At 42.9% G+C, this 13173-nt stretch overlaps 1 protein-coding gene across 1 annotated transcript in view; it reads left to right on the forward strand.

Annotated features, from left to right (window-relative positions):
- Window positions 1-13173, forward strand: part of SLC22A3 (solute carrier family 22 (organic cation transporter), member 3) — a 54437-nt gene that overhangs the window by 33763 nt on the left and 7501 nt on the right. The window contains exons 5-7 of the mRNA XM_008574604.1: window positions 5531-5628; window positions 5733-5971; window positions 10221-10307. Of these exons, the coding sequence (XP_008572826.1) occupies window positions 5531-5628; window positions 5733-5971; window positions 10221-10307 (424 nt within the window). The remainder of the gene's footprint in view (window positions 1-5530; window positions 5629-5732; window positions 5972-10220; window positions 10308-13173) is intronic.

Consider the following 13173-nt stretch of genomic DNA (forward strand, 5'->3'; position numbering starts at 1 on the left):
GTCTGTATGTGGGATCTGAACCCTCGGCGGGAGCGCCGCCACGCTCCCAAGCGGCACACTGCAGCAGTGCGCCACCGGGCTGGCCCAAAATATTCAGTTTTTAAAGCAAAAGAATTGTTCTGGGCTAGATTCTTCAAATAATTCTGCTTTTGGCAACAAGTAACCAAAAATCAACTTAAATGGGTCAGACAATAAGGACTTTCACTGGCTTGTGTGTCTGGAATTGGAGTTAGAGAAGGATTCAGGGTTGGCCAAACCAGGGTCTCAACAATCTTATCAAGCTGTGGTTTCTCCCTCTCTACTCTGCAGACAGGGCAGCTTCATCTTGAGACTGGTCCCCTCGTGCTTGTAGGGTGGTGGCCAAGATCTATTTAAGCCCACCATGTCCTCATTCATTCTCTCAAGGGAGACAGCAAAGATTCTTCAGGAACCTCTGACCTAAGAGCAATGAAGAACTTTCTCAAAAGTCCTTTTCTCATTGGCCCAACTTGGGTCACATGCCCATTTCTTGTTGGTTTAAATTGGGTCAATGCCCATTCCTCATTGGCTGAAATTGGGACAAATGTCCATTTCTCCTTGGCCCAAATTAGACTACATGCCCATTTTTTATTGGTTAAAATTGGGTCACATGTCCAGTCACTGACACATGTGATAGGATTACCCTTAGATAATCAGGCCTCCCCTACAACTAGGAGTAGATTCAGCTCCCCTGAGAACATGAATTAATGAACTGTGGGGCTTCAATTAGGAAAGAATGAGAAATAATACTTAGTCAATAATTACTAGTATGTAATTTAAATCCTCTACTTTAAAAGTGAGCTATCTTTTCTTGTTATAAAAGTAATATAGATTTCATTTTCAATTTTAAGAGGATATTCATAGCCAAAAAGAAGAGAGTAAAAGCCACCATAATCCCACTACCTCATGATAACCATTAATGAAATAATACAAGCACGCTTTAAACAATGAGATAAACATGGCTTCTGCATACTGCAGACAGTGCGATGTGATGGTTAAAAACACAGACCTTGGGATCAGTGTCCTGGTTCATCTGCTTACTCTCTGCATGTCCTCCTTGGGTAAGCTACTTAGTTTCCTGTGCCTCAGCTTCTTCTTCTCTGTAATGGGAATCATATTAGTATCTTACAAGTACCTCCAGCACTGACCCTTTGGCAAACAGCTGCAGGCTAGACCCAGCTCAGCATGATTTTGTAAACAGAGTTTATTGGAACCCGTTTATATGTTGTCTACGGCTGCTTTCACACTATGGCAAAGTGAGGTAGTTGCCAAAGAGAACTTAGAGCCCACAAAACCAAAGATATGTACTAACTGGTCCTTTGCAGAAGTTTGCTGACCTCCGGGTTAGACCACTGAGGCTTCTACAGTCTTGTGAAAATCTAACATGTCATAATTCTGTGGCCAAGTAGTGACTGGAGATCTATCTGGTTGGGAAAAAGAGACAACTACAGAATTAACAGGAAGGTCAAAGTTGCTCCATTATTGGAGACATGAATAATTGAATAATCTACAAAGGTATTTAAATGTCAAATTATCTACCCGAACTGGCCAGAGATCTTAAAATATAGGATGTACGATTTCACTTCGATCCTGGGATGCTGACATTGGGGCCTGAATGAAAGCAGATTTGTTCAGAGTGAGTAGAAGTCATAGCTTAGGCAGAAAAGAAGAAGACTGAATAGGAAATTAGAGCCCATACAAATGTGTCATGGAAATTGCTTTTGAAAAGAAAGGGGTGTCAGCACCCATGTGCCCCGAGTGAGCAGCGGTGCCGATGTACAAAGGAGAGGCCCTATCAGGGACTCCCCAGAGAGAAGAGAAGAGTCCGAGGCTGACCAACCACACAGACCCTAGTCTGAGTCATGGAGAAGCCCTCAGTGGAAAAAAAGAATAACTGGAATAAGTCACTAGGACACTTTCACGGAGGAAAACTGCCTTCATATTATGGGTGCTTTTAATCCTGAACGTAAATATCCTTAACATCTATTTTTTTGAGTCAAATTTAATTTACCTAAATTGTTTCAGTCAAATCTAACCTTTTCATAAAACAGTGCTTTAATTAAAGATTCAGTTTTTGGTCAAGTGCATGGTGCCCTTCATTAAAAATATAGAGAAATGCTATTAATTGTAAAGACTTTCTTTAGAATAAAAAGCTTTCTGTAGATTCAGCAGTGCGGTATGGAGATTAAAAACAGAGGATCTCACCAGTCAATTGTCTGGTTTCAAGTCCTGCTTAGGCTACCTTCCTGAATTTAATCCTTAATGTCCTAAGCCTTGTTTTTCTCATTTAGAAAATGGCATTAATAAAAGTACTAAGTTTAGAGCTGGCTGGTCAGCTCACTTGGTTAGAGGGCGGTGCTGATAAAAGTACTGCCTTTATAGAGCTTTGATGAGAATTAAATGAAATAATCCGTGTAAAGTACTTAGCTCAGAATCTAACAAACACAGCACACTCTGTAGATATTAGCCGTTGTTTTTTTTGTGTTTGTGTTTGTGTGTGTGTCTTTTTCGTGACCGGTAAGGGGATCGCAACCCTTGGTGTGGTGTCACCTTTTTGTGTGTGTGTGTGTGTGTGTGTGTGTGTGTGTCTTTTTCGTGACCGGTAAGGGGATCGCAACCCTTGGTGTGGTGTCACCCGCACTGCGCTCAGCCAGTGAGCGCACTGGCCATTCCTATATAGGATCCGAACCTGTGGCAGGAGCGTCGCTGACCTCCCAGCACCGCACTCTCCCGAGTGCACCACGGCTCGGCCCGATATTAGCCATTTTAATGTGGGTAATATATTGAAATTAATTGTGAAAAACATTTTGGTAACGAACCATATAACAATATATTGCTTTAATTTACCAAGATCTTATCTTCCACTTTTGTTATTCCTGACTTATTTTTGAAGCAGCAAAGGAAAAGGTAGATTTAAAAATGAAATCCCCGGCCGGCCCGGTGGCACACTGCTACAGTGCGCCGCTTGGGAGCGTGGGGGTGCTCCCGCCGAGGGTTCGGATCCCACATACAGACCGGCGCTCACTGGCTGAGCGAGTTGCGGGCGCAACACCGAGGGTTGCAATCCCGTTACCGTTCCCGGTCCGGTACGGGCGCGACACCGAGGGTTGCGATCCGTTGCTGGACACGAAAAAAGACAAAAATAAATAAATAAATAAATAAAAATGAAATCCCTCACTGGGGTCTTAAAATTGAAAAGGTTGCCCCAGGAAATATCTTAATAGGCATTGGAGACCTATAGTTTTTGAAATGGAGACCCAAAAAATATAGGGATAAAAAAGAGAAAAATGTTTTTCTCCCTAACACGCCCCCCCCCCAGAGGTGAGTGGCCCAGCTCTGCTCACGAGGTCCTCCAGAACCAGGTTCCACTTATTTTGTTTCTCCAGCATCACCTGCAATAGGTTGTGTGGTTGAATCTCACCAGCAACTTCTTTTATCCCTCAGGAAGAGAAAAACAGAAACTAAAGGGCAAGCCACTATTTTTTTTAAGGATGGGACCTAGATCTTCTACACATGACATTCACAGTCACCTCACCGTTCAGGGCTTGGTCCCAGGGCCACCCATAGTTGAAAGAGAGGCTTGGAAATGTGACTTTAGCCAGGCAGCTATGGGCCCAACTAAAATTCCATGGATTCTGTTATCAAAAAGAAGAAGGAAAGAATGCACGGTGGAGTCCATTAGCAGCCGTCCACAGGCACCGTCGTGGAAAACATGACGGTTTCATTGACTCTAAGACACAATCATTTTGTGTACCACTAAATAAGAAAAAACATGCTATTTAAACAGTGACACATTGCTTTTTTTTTTTTTTTAAATCAGTCCCGTGGTAGAACACATCCCAATTTATGGGATGTTAAAATATGGGGGAAAAGGTATCCTAATTTAAAAGAAATACAGTATTGGGAAGACTTAGGAAAAGAAAGTGATCTAAAGACATTTATTTTGCAGTCTTCTTTTGTATGTGTTACTTTCCCTGGAGCAAACATAGGCCTGAGGTATCAAATTTTGGTTGACCCACTGAACTTAATATTTAGAGTATGTGATTGACAAGGTCCTATCAATGTGAATTTGTTCTGAGTCAAATTTTTGTGACTGCTGGCAGAGAGACCTTTGGCTCAAAGTCTCAGGAAAGTTTTGCCTAGGTTTCCTCTCACTCTGGGCCAGATCTGGAGTTGAGTAAACAGAGGGGTCCTGTCTTCCATAGCCAGGGTTCTCGCTCAATAGAAGGACAAAACCTGAGGGCAACCCCGAGGGAGCAGCTACGGCAGGGCGCTGGCTTTCTTGCTTCAGCATTCAGTTATTATGCACACTGTCGTTGAATGCCAGGCATTTTGCTTGGTGCCACAATACAGTCCCTGCCCTCCAAGAGCTGCAGAGCTTGTGGCAGGAGAAAGAGGAAGGGACCCCTAAGGGAGTGCAGTTGTACAGGAGGTCTGGGGAGGAGAGGCCCGGATCGGGGAGCCGTCAGTGCTATCTGAGGTTAGGAAAGATCTCCCAGGGCAGGTGACATCAGCACTGAGGAGGGGAAAGGGCCCTCCACACAGAGGTGACAGACTGTGCAGATGCACAGAAACATGGAACGGTGGTTCCTGCAGGGAACTGTGCTACGGTGTCTTTGGCAACTAGAAGCAGCACATCATGATGGGGGTTTGCTCTTAAGCTTTGTTCCCTGGTAGCACCTTGCACATGGTGGCCCACAACAGTATTTGTTGAATTGAATTGAAGAACAACTTCTTGGATGGCTGAATAGAGATGAGCTAAATTTTCCTGGATTAGAAAGATGCTAGATTCCAAAAAGCGGACAAAAGCAGAGTAATGGCTTCGGTGCTTGCCCGTGGATTTCACATGACTCTAACTTATTTGTCTAATTAGGATTTGAGGATTTAATACAAAGAAGCATTTGGTTGGATCCCACTTGCTTTAACCACTTTTATTCTCTTTTTAAAATTTGTTTATTTTTTAGCTCCCACTTATGACTGAGGACATGCGGTATTTCTCTTTCTGTGCCTGGCTTGTTTTCCTTAACATAATTTTCTCTAAGCTCATCCATGTTGCTGTGAATGGCAGAATTTCATTCTTTTTTACGTCAGAGTAGTATTCCATTGTGTGTATATATCACACTTTCCTTATCCAGTCATCTGTTGATGGACATTTAGGTTGGTTTGAACTCTTGGCTATTACCCACTTTTATGTCAATTTTCCTCCAATTTAATAAATGGGCACATGCGTTTTACTTTAGAACATACCTTTTTTCCTTGTTTACTCGGAGCAGTTTAGCATAGAGTACTGCAGTTACCCTGAGAACGGATTCTGAGCGCAGCAACCACATCTTTGTGAATTTGACCTATCCAAACCTTTTTGTTCTCACCTTTTAAGACATAATTATGAAAGATCCCAGTCAGTTCAGTAAGATTGTTTGATTGCATAGCTTTGAATCTGGTTAATGACAATCTATAGTGTGCAGGTGTTTCTTGCTGTATATTGCTACTGAAATCTGCCTCTCTTACATAGATCACTGCTACAGATGAGGAAGTTAGTAATCCATCCTTTTTAGATCTGGTGAGAACTCCCCAAATGAGGAAGTGCACACTTATCCTTATGTTTGCTTGGTAAGTTTGGCTTGTGATGGGTTTAAAAGCTTGTGTTGAATTTGCAATGTGGCCCTCCTTCAGATCAGGTGGAAGTTCTCTCTTGCTTGTTGTTTTCTTACAAGGTTCACAAGCGCAGTGGTATACCAAGGACTCGTCATGCGCCTGGGAATTATAGGAGGCAACCTCTACATAGACTTTTTTATCTCGGGAGTTGTGGAACTGCCAGGAGCCCTCTTGATCTTACTTACCATTGAGCGTGTCGGACGACGCCTTCCCTTCGCGGCAAGCAATATCGTGGCAGGGGTGGCATGCCTGGTCACTGCATTCATACCAGAAGGTAATCTTCCCCCACATCTGCTTGGCAGCTGGAGAACTTGAAAACACTCAAAGCAGAGTAATCAATTGTGGGAGCCACCTGTCCTTAGGAAATGTGCCATCACATCCCGATCTTGGCACCGGGCAAGCGTTAGTGATGTCACTCAATTTTCTGCTACCAGTGTGAGGACTTAGAAGATAAGAGATTCGTTCTATAGATTTTTCTATTTTCTCAATTTTTAGGCTCATTGTGGATGAAATAGGTGTATCCTAAATCTAGCTCACAGTGTTGTAGTTTGCTTCTAATCACCTTTGTCTGACTTACTTTTGTGGTATTGGTGACATTATTTAACAGATTCCCTGAGCATCTGCCATATCGCAAGCGTCATGCTAAATGCTGAGGTCACAGTACAAGAAAGATGCAGTTTTTGACTAGTTCCTATGACACATTAAGGGATATATATACCGTCATGATTCATATACATATACTGTCACAATTCATTGTGATAAACAAACTAATAGAATTATTTACAAGATTTAGAAGTCACAAACCAAAAAAGGGGGGGAGGGGTAAGCGATGACTGTCTGGGGTGGGGGGTCTGGAAAAGCTTCAGTGGTGAGAACTGGGCATGTGTGAAGGATGAAATGCACCAGAGAGGCAGGAGGCAGAGGAGTGACTTTCCCAGGTAGAGAAGAGTTCCCAGAAGTATGAAACACCTTTGCAAGTTTAGGAACGAAAGCTTCTCTTTCGTCACTAAAACCGAGACCAGGAGCCCCAGGGGATGGTTGGCGCCAGCATGACTGCCCTGCAGGCCATGCCAGGAGCTGGGGCAGTGTTCTGGGAGCCTGGGGAGGAGGAGGAGTGGGCTGGGCATGTCTGCAGCGCTTTGGACCATGGCTGTGAGGAGGAGCGATGCTGAGGGCATGAGCTAGGTCACGGCCGTCGCGCCTGCAGGATAAGGGGAAGCAAAGGTGGCAGGTGGCTCCAGATGCACAGGTGACACAGCCCCGATGATGGCTGCCGCAGAACACAGCAGGGGCTGGAAGGAGGAAGCCCTCGGAACTCCCAGGGAACTGTGCGTCAGACGAGAGAATTAATTCCATGTTCTGGGTGGCGTGGATCGGGGATTACTGACAGAATTGGATTCTCCCATAGTCCTTTGTGTCTGTGCAAGAGAGACTCTTTCTCTGAGGATCTTCTGAGGGTCGGGAAAGAAACTGATAATATTGTGGAAGTCAGAACAGTCAGACATTTGCAGATGAGCTTATCAATTAGTTGAAGGTTTATGAATTCCCAAAACATCAGATAGGCCCTATATGAATAAAGTTACAGAAAGGTCAGTCTTCAGAACAGAAAAAAAAAATATGTACAAGTCCTCTGTCATATTGGAATGGTTGATAATAAACAGAAACTGCCTATTTGTATTTATCTTACTTTCCTTTAGTGAATTAGTTTCCTAGGGCTGCTGTAATAAAGTACCACAAACTGGGTTGCTTGAAACAACAGAAGTCTGTCCTCTCACAGTTCTGGAGGCTGGAAGTTGAAATCGAGGTGCCGCAGGGTCTGGTTACTTCCAGAGGCTGTGAGGGCATCTGGTCTGTTCATGCGTCTCTCCTGGCTTCTGGGGTGCGGGCACCCCCGTGGTTCTGGGCATGGCTCTCATCTCCACCTACATCTACACAAGACGTTCTCACTGTCATCTTAACTAATCACATCTGCAAAGACTGTCTTCCCAAATATTCACATTCTGAGGTTTCAGGTAAATGTAAATTGGGAGGAGACGTTATTCAACCCACTACTTTAAGTTAACATATTCTCAGGGCTGGGAGATCCGCATGGTAGCGCCCCATCTATCAGTACATGTCTATTCAGTGTCTATTAGGTAAATGTAAATTGGGAGGAGACGTTATTCAACCCACTACTTTAAGTTAACCTATTCTAAGGGCTGGGAGATCCGCATGGTAGCGCCCCATCTATCAGTACATGTCTATTCAGTGTCTATTAAGTGCCAGTTATTAAACTGAAAGGGGAGCAGAAAGGCGAACAAGACAGACATCATTCCCGCCCTCGGGAAGTGTGTGATTTAAGTAAGCAGAAGGGTGAGCCGTCAGCGACACTGGAGACGTCACTGTTCTTTCTATTTTACTTTGTTACTGTGTAGTTGTGGGTTTAACTGAAAATGTAGTTCCGTAAGACAAGCTCTTCTGGTCTCATCGCATGTGAAGCAAGGATGAAGTAATCATTGCATATGAAATTAGGAACGTGGGGAGAAAGATTAATGACTTAAGAAGATTCTCTCTAGTCCTAGACTAATTGAGATGATTTTAATGAATGTTGCATCCAAACCAAGGTTGAAGCAACTAAGTGGGTGGGAATCAAGCTATTCTGTAGAAAACACTTTCGTATACTGTAAAATACAAGGCAAGGAATAGACTTTCCTGCTGGGTCTCAACAGATTATTTTGTAGATATAATTTCTCTATTGAAGTTTTAAAATTGTTTTCAGTGAGACTAAAAAGGAATCGCTCTTATTCTGGACACGTTTTATTTATATATTCTGCAGATTTGGCTGCTTTTGTAGTCACATGTCGGTCATGATCGACTGGCAAGAATAAGTTTTAAATCCCTTCAGTGAATTCCAGATATGAACAGAGGTTCCTTTCGTGAGCTGACAGTCCTTCCAACCTACAGGCCCTTTTGGACGTGATTCTTGGGACTGTTTAACATTAGAAAGGATTTTCCTCTCCGCCATTCTGAGGTCCTCAGCAGGCCCACGGCCTCTGCAGAGAGTGCTGATGAGCCCTTTGTAGAAATCAGCTCTAAAATGATCGCACAGAAAACAGTTGAACTGGCTTGCTTTGCACTGAACCCAACTTTTCAAAGAGCTGAAAATTGAAATTCTGGGGGGAAAAGATGGCCTTTCTGTCTGTGTCTTCACCTAAGGCTCACTGCTTTTGACCAAAATTTGTGAACTCTAAAGTCTAGAAAACGAACAGCTTCCTTGATCCATTCCCATCTGCTGTCTTTAATTTGAGTTTATTTAGCCACAAACCTAGCAGTTTCAGTGAGTTTTCTTTTTGAAATGAGAAAGTTGTTTTTTACTTTTATTTCTCTTTAAGTGGGAAGTCCATGTATCCTAATTCACACACCTCTATTGAGACTTTTCACTAAATTTGATTTTAGAACTCAGAGTAGAGGCTACATTTAGAGGAAATTCAAAATTGTCCTTATTTTAAGTCCTGTACCCTTTCTTCAGTAGTGGAGGTATTATTCCTACAAATCTCTGCTAACTTGACCAAAACCCCATTCAGAGAGGAGCGTTGTTTTTTTGTGTTCTCATATGACTCTGTGGAAGACGTTTTTATCTTTAGTACTCATTTTTAACTTGTCTTGTAGTTTTTGTCATCGCTACCAAAAGATATCTGTTGCCACCTCAAAATGAGTTTAGCAACTTACTGGGATGGTTGAAAGTTTTCATGTCCATACGTCATTATTCACACATAATTTACACTTGCTAATAAATTGTTTTCTTTTCCTTCCTTAGTTAATGAAGAGCGCGATGCCTTAGGGCTTCTCTTTTGTTACACGTTTTAACAAAATCTCTGTCCCAGTGTAATTAGACACTGAATGCCACCGCTTGGAGGAGTTGAGTCTTTCAGATTAAGGTCTGAGGGTAGAACACACAGACCACATCTCCACAAGGATGACAACTTGGTGCATTTTTGGAACATTTTACTGAACTGACTAGTTATTTATCTGAGTTAAGCACATGGACTTTTCCTGGTGTANAGATTGTGAGTTAAGTCTGCATTTATCAGCATCACCCTCCTTCAAGACCATGGCCTCTCTTCTAGCCACGTCTTGCATCTGTGAGCAGACAGTTATTGAAGGGAAAAATGGAACAGTGTGCATGGATTAGTGCAAATTGGCCTCTTATGCGGGAGAAATATTCCATGGGCACACTTTGCTGTTAGGCAAGGGTACCAGAGGGGCACGCTAGTGTCCCAGAGCAGACAGGGTGGTGAGCTGCTGGTGGGCGAATGCCTTTCCCCAGCCCTGGAGACCGGCTCACTCGCCTCACTGTGGCCTGGTGCAGAACAGAAGTGGTTTGCCTGGAGTGCAAGAGAGTAGCAGTTTCCAAAGTTAAAAACTATAGAAATGGAAAGTATCGTCACAATTTCTTTGTTACTTAATATGTCTGAATATTTTCATTATCTTGAATTTGCTTACTAAAATAGTTTTCAATTAAAACTATTTTTTATTCTACAGAAACTTCGGAGTTTCGCTCTGTTCAGGCTTGTGTGATTTTGGGGGAATCATAGCCCCGTTTCTGCTCTTCCGGCTAGCAGCCGTGTGGCTGGAACTACCTCTAATCATCTTTGGTAAGAACTCGTCTTATACACTGTTCTAAAGTGCTTTCGTCTACATTTTTTGCATTAATAGAACCCTATGATGATTATTAGGTTTGATATTAATGATATCCATTTCATCTTTTTATGACAACCATTTTGGTTTTGAGGCACCAACCTGAGTACAATAAAATTTGAAATCCTGAATGGTTTTAATTCACTTTATATAAAGAGTTTTGGTAAACAGTGTTTAGGTTCTGAGTCAAAGCCAAATACTATGAAATTTTTTATGGTATTGGAGAACAGAGCCAATAATGATCAGGGGACCATATTATCTTCAGTATGTTTAAAAATAAGCCTAAAACCTAGTCGTGTTTTTTAATGGTCTATATGTATCAATATCAAACTTAATTAGCTTTGATGCTAAAAGTGCTGAGAGAACAGGGGACATGAAACCACTTGTACTTATGTCATAACCTCTTCAATGTCTCTCAAGTTCACATCTGCCTTCCTACCTCCAGTCTCCGTAGAGCTTGGGAAGGGATGGACTCAGAGTCTGGAAGGTTCTGTGCCTGCCCTGCCTGGGTTCACACCTGCCCGGCCCTCCTCAGTAGTAAAGGGTGTGGGGCGGGCCCTTTTCTACCCAACCAGCCTCCACCTCCGCTTCCTTCCTCCTGGTAGTGAATGTTCCCATTTATTGTTCAACAGTGGAAATTTGAATGAAAACAGTGAGTCTGTGAGGACATANTGGTGCATTTTTGGAACATTTTACTGAACTGACTAGTTATTTATCTGAGTTAAGCACATGCACTTTTCCTGGTGTATGTGTGTGTGTGCGTGCGCGCGCGCGCGTGTGTGTGTGTTTTAATTTAGTTTCTTGGTTGTTGTTTGGTTCTTTTCACTGTTGAACTTATCAGTGAGACTCACTTCTAGGGCAATCTTGATTTAGTAAATAGACACCTATAACTGGACCACTAGCCTGGATAATGAAGTTGTCTCCGCGGTAGCCGGTGGCCTTCACCGCAGCCCCGAGAGCAGCAGGAGGTTGCCCCATCTGGCCGGCCGAGGAGTCTGGGCACCGGCTCCCACTTTCCATTCCCAGCACCACCTGCTGGTGGAAGGACGGGGTGGAATGCATTTGCTAGTCCCCCTCCCTGGCCTTCATGAAAAAGCAGAGCCTAAATAAAACACATGTTTACGACCGCCTGTGCCAGAGCAGATGGTGGCCTGGAGTGTCAGCGCAGCTCTGACATTCCTCACTTCCTGATGCAACTGTTAGTGTGACAGCTGCAGGTGTCCTCACCTGGGAAAAACGTTAAGCACACCAGGATGTCCTCTGCCAGTTTGCAACCAAAATGCAGTAAACTGGGGTCTCCCAGCATTAGTATGGATTATTGAACCATCTTTTTTCTCTGCTTGCCCTCCTGGGCAGTTGTTTTATTTAGTGAGTTTTAGCTTTTTTGATTTGTTGAATATTCTCTAGGGAAAATCATATCTACTGAGCTTCATTCTCTTTTTTCATTTTTCGTTTCATTCATGCCTACTTTTCTACTAAAAAATTAGATATTCAGAAAGGTGCAATAATCCTCCTAGAAGACAAGAGGATGATTTAGTACTGACTGAGCACAGGTATGAGTATAAAAGGTGTAGAGGCTCCAAGTTCAATGATGAACACCAGACAAATGCCGGCTTGTCTTGGAGAGCAGGTATCGTCTTGCTGATGTCGTCCTATGTCCTCATACCAAGTCCTCTAGGAAAGGATGACTTAAATTGCACAACTTTTAAGAAATTTAGAGCACTGACTTCTTAGACTAAAAACAGTTAACTCTTTCTACCCTTAAAATGCAAAAGGAAGAAAATATTTCATGGAGAACATTTGGCATTTCCCAGTAGTTACTATGGAGGAAAAGAGAGTTTCTTCATATAACCAGAGCAGACCTAAAACGGTCCAATTTACAATGCATGAACCAACTAGTTCTTAAGAATCTGGCTCCTTCTGGTTGATTTCTTGGGGGGAGTAGAATGATTGGGATGAGGAAGACAGTGAATGACATGGAACAGGGGTCCCCTTTTAGCAGTCCGAGTCCTCAAAGCCTTGCTAGTCTCCAGAAAGCAAACTGAGCTCATGTGGGGAGTTTTCCTGGTCTGCTGGGGAACAGCTATTTTATGTGTTATCACTAAGGGGTATGGACAGAGAGGACAGATGTAGCTGTAGTGACAGTTTTCAAGGGCACAATTGAAGACAAAGGCCAGAGGATTCAGGCTGTCCAGGAAAGCATTGCCTGGAACATTGTTTCAACGTAGCAGCTGCTCATAGATGGCTCTTGAATTGTGTGTCTGTCATCGAACCCTGCTTGGAAAGGCGTGTAGCACACTGAAGTGCTAGCTGTCATCCCGGTTATTGTGGTTTTTGTTGAAATTTGGCTACAATATTAGAAGGTTTTATCAATTGTGTTTAAAATTAGCAGAGACTTAGGGCTGGGAGACACTAAACAAATGCCTTTTGTTGTTTTGTAAAATGTTGATGTAATCAGACCCCTGACTTTTCCTTTCCAAACTTTCTGTGTTCACAGGAATACCGTGGTTGAGGACCACAGTTGCTACTCTGGGAAGACTAGGGATAACCATGGCCTTTGAAATTGTTTATTTGGTAAATTCAGAATTGTACCCAACAACATTACGGTAATTCCAACATACATGTCATAGTTTCTCTTAAGTAACTCCACAGCCAAATGTTTTAGGTTGACTTAAAATCTATGAAATAGTTTCCTTAGCTTTCCTTAGCTGGATGATATATTAGCTTGGGCTGAATTCAGCCAAAAAAAAAAGATATGCTTTGAGGTATGCTGCTTTCTGCATTGCTACCTGCTGCGTTTTGCAAGAGAAGTATTTCTCATAA

This window comes from Galeopterus variegatus, unplaced genomic scaffold (assembly GCF_000696425.1).
Source record: "Galeopterus variegatus unplaced genomic scaffold, G_variegatus-3.0.2 Scaffold1072, whole genome shotgun sequence".
Classification (NCBI taxonomy): Eukaryota; Metazoa; Chordata; class Mammalia; order Dermoptera; family Cynocephalidae; genus Galeopterus; species Galeopterus variegatus.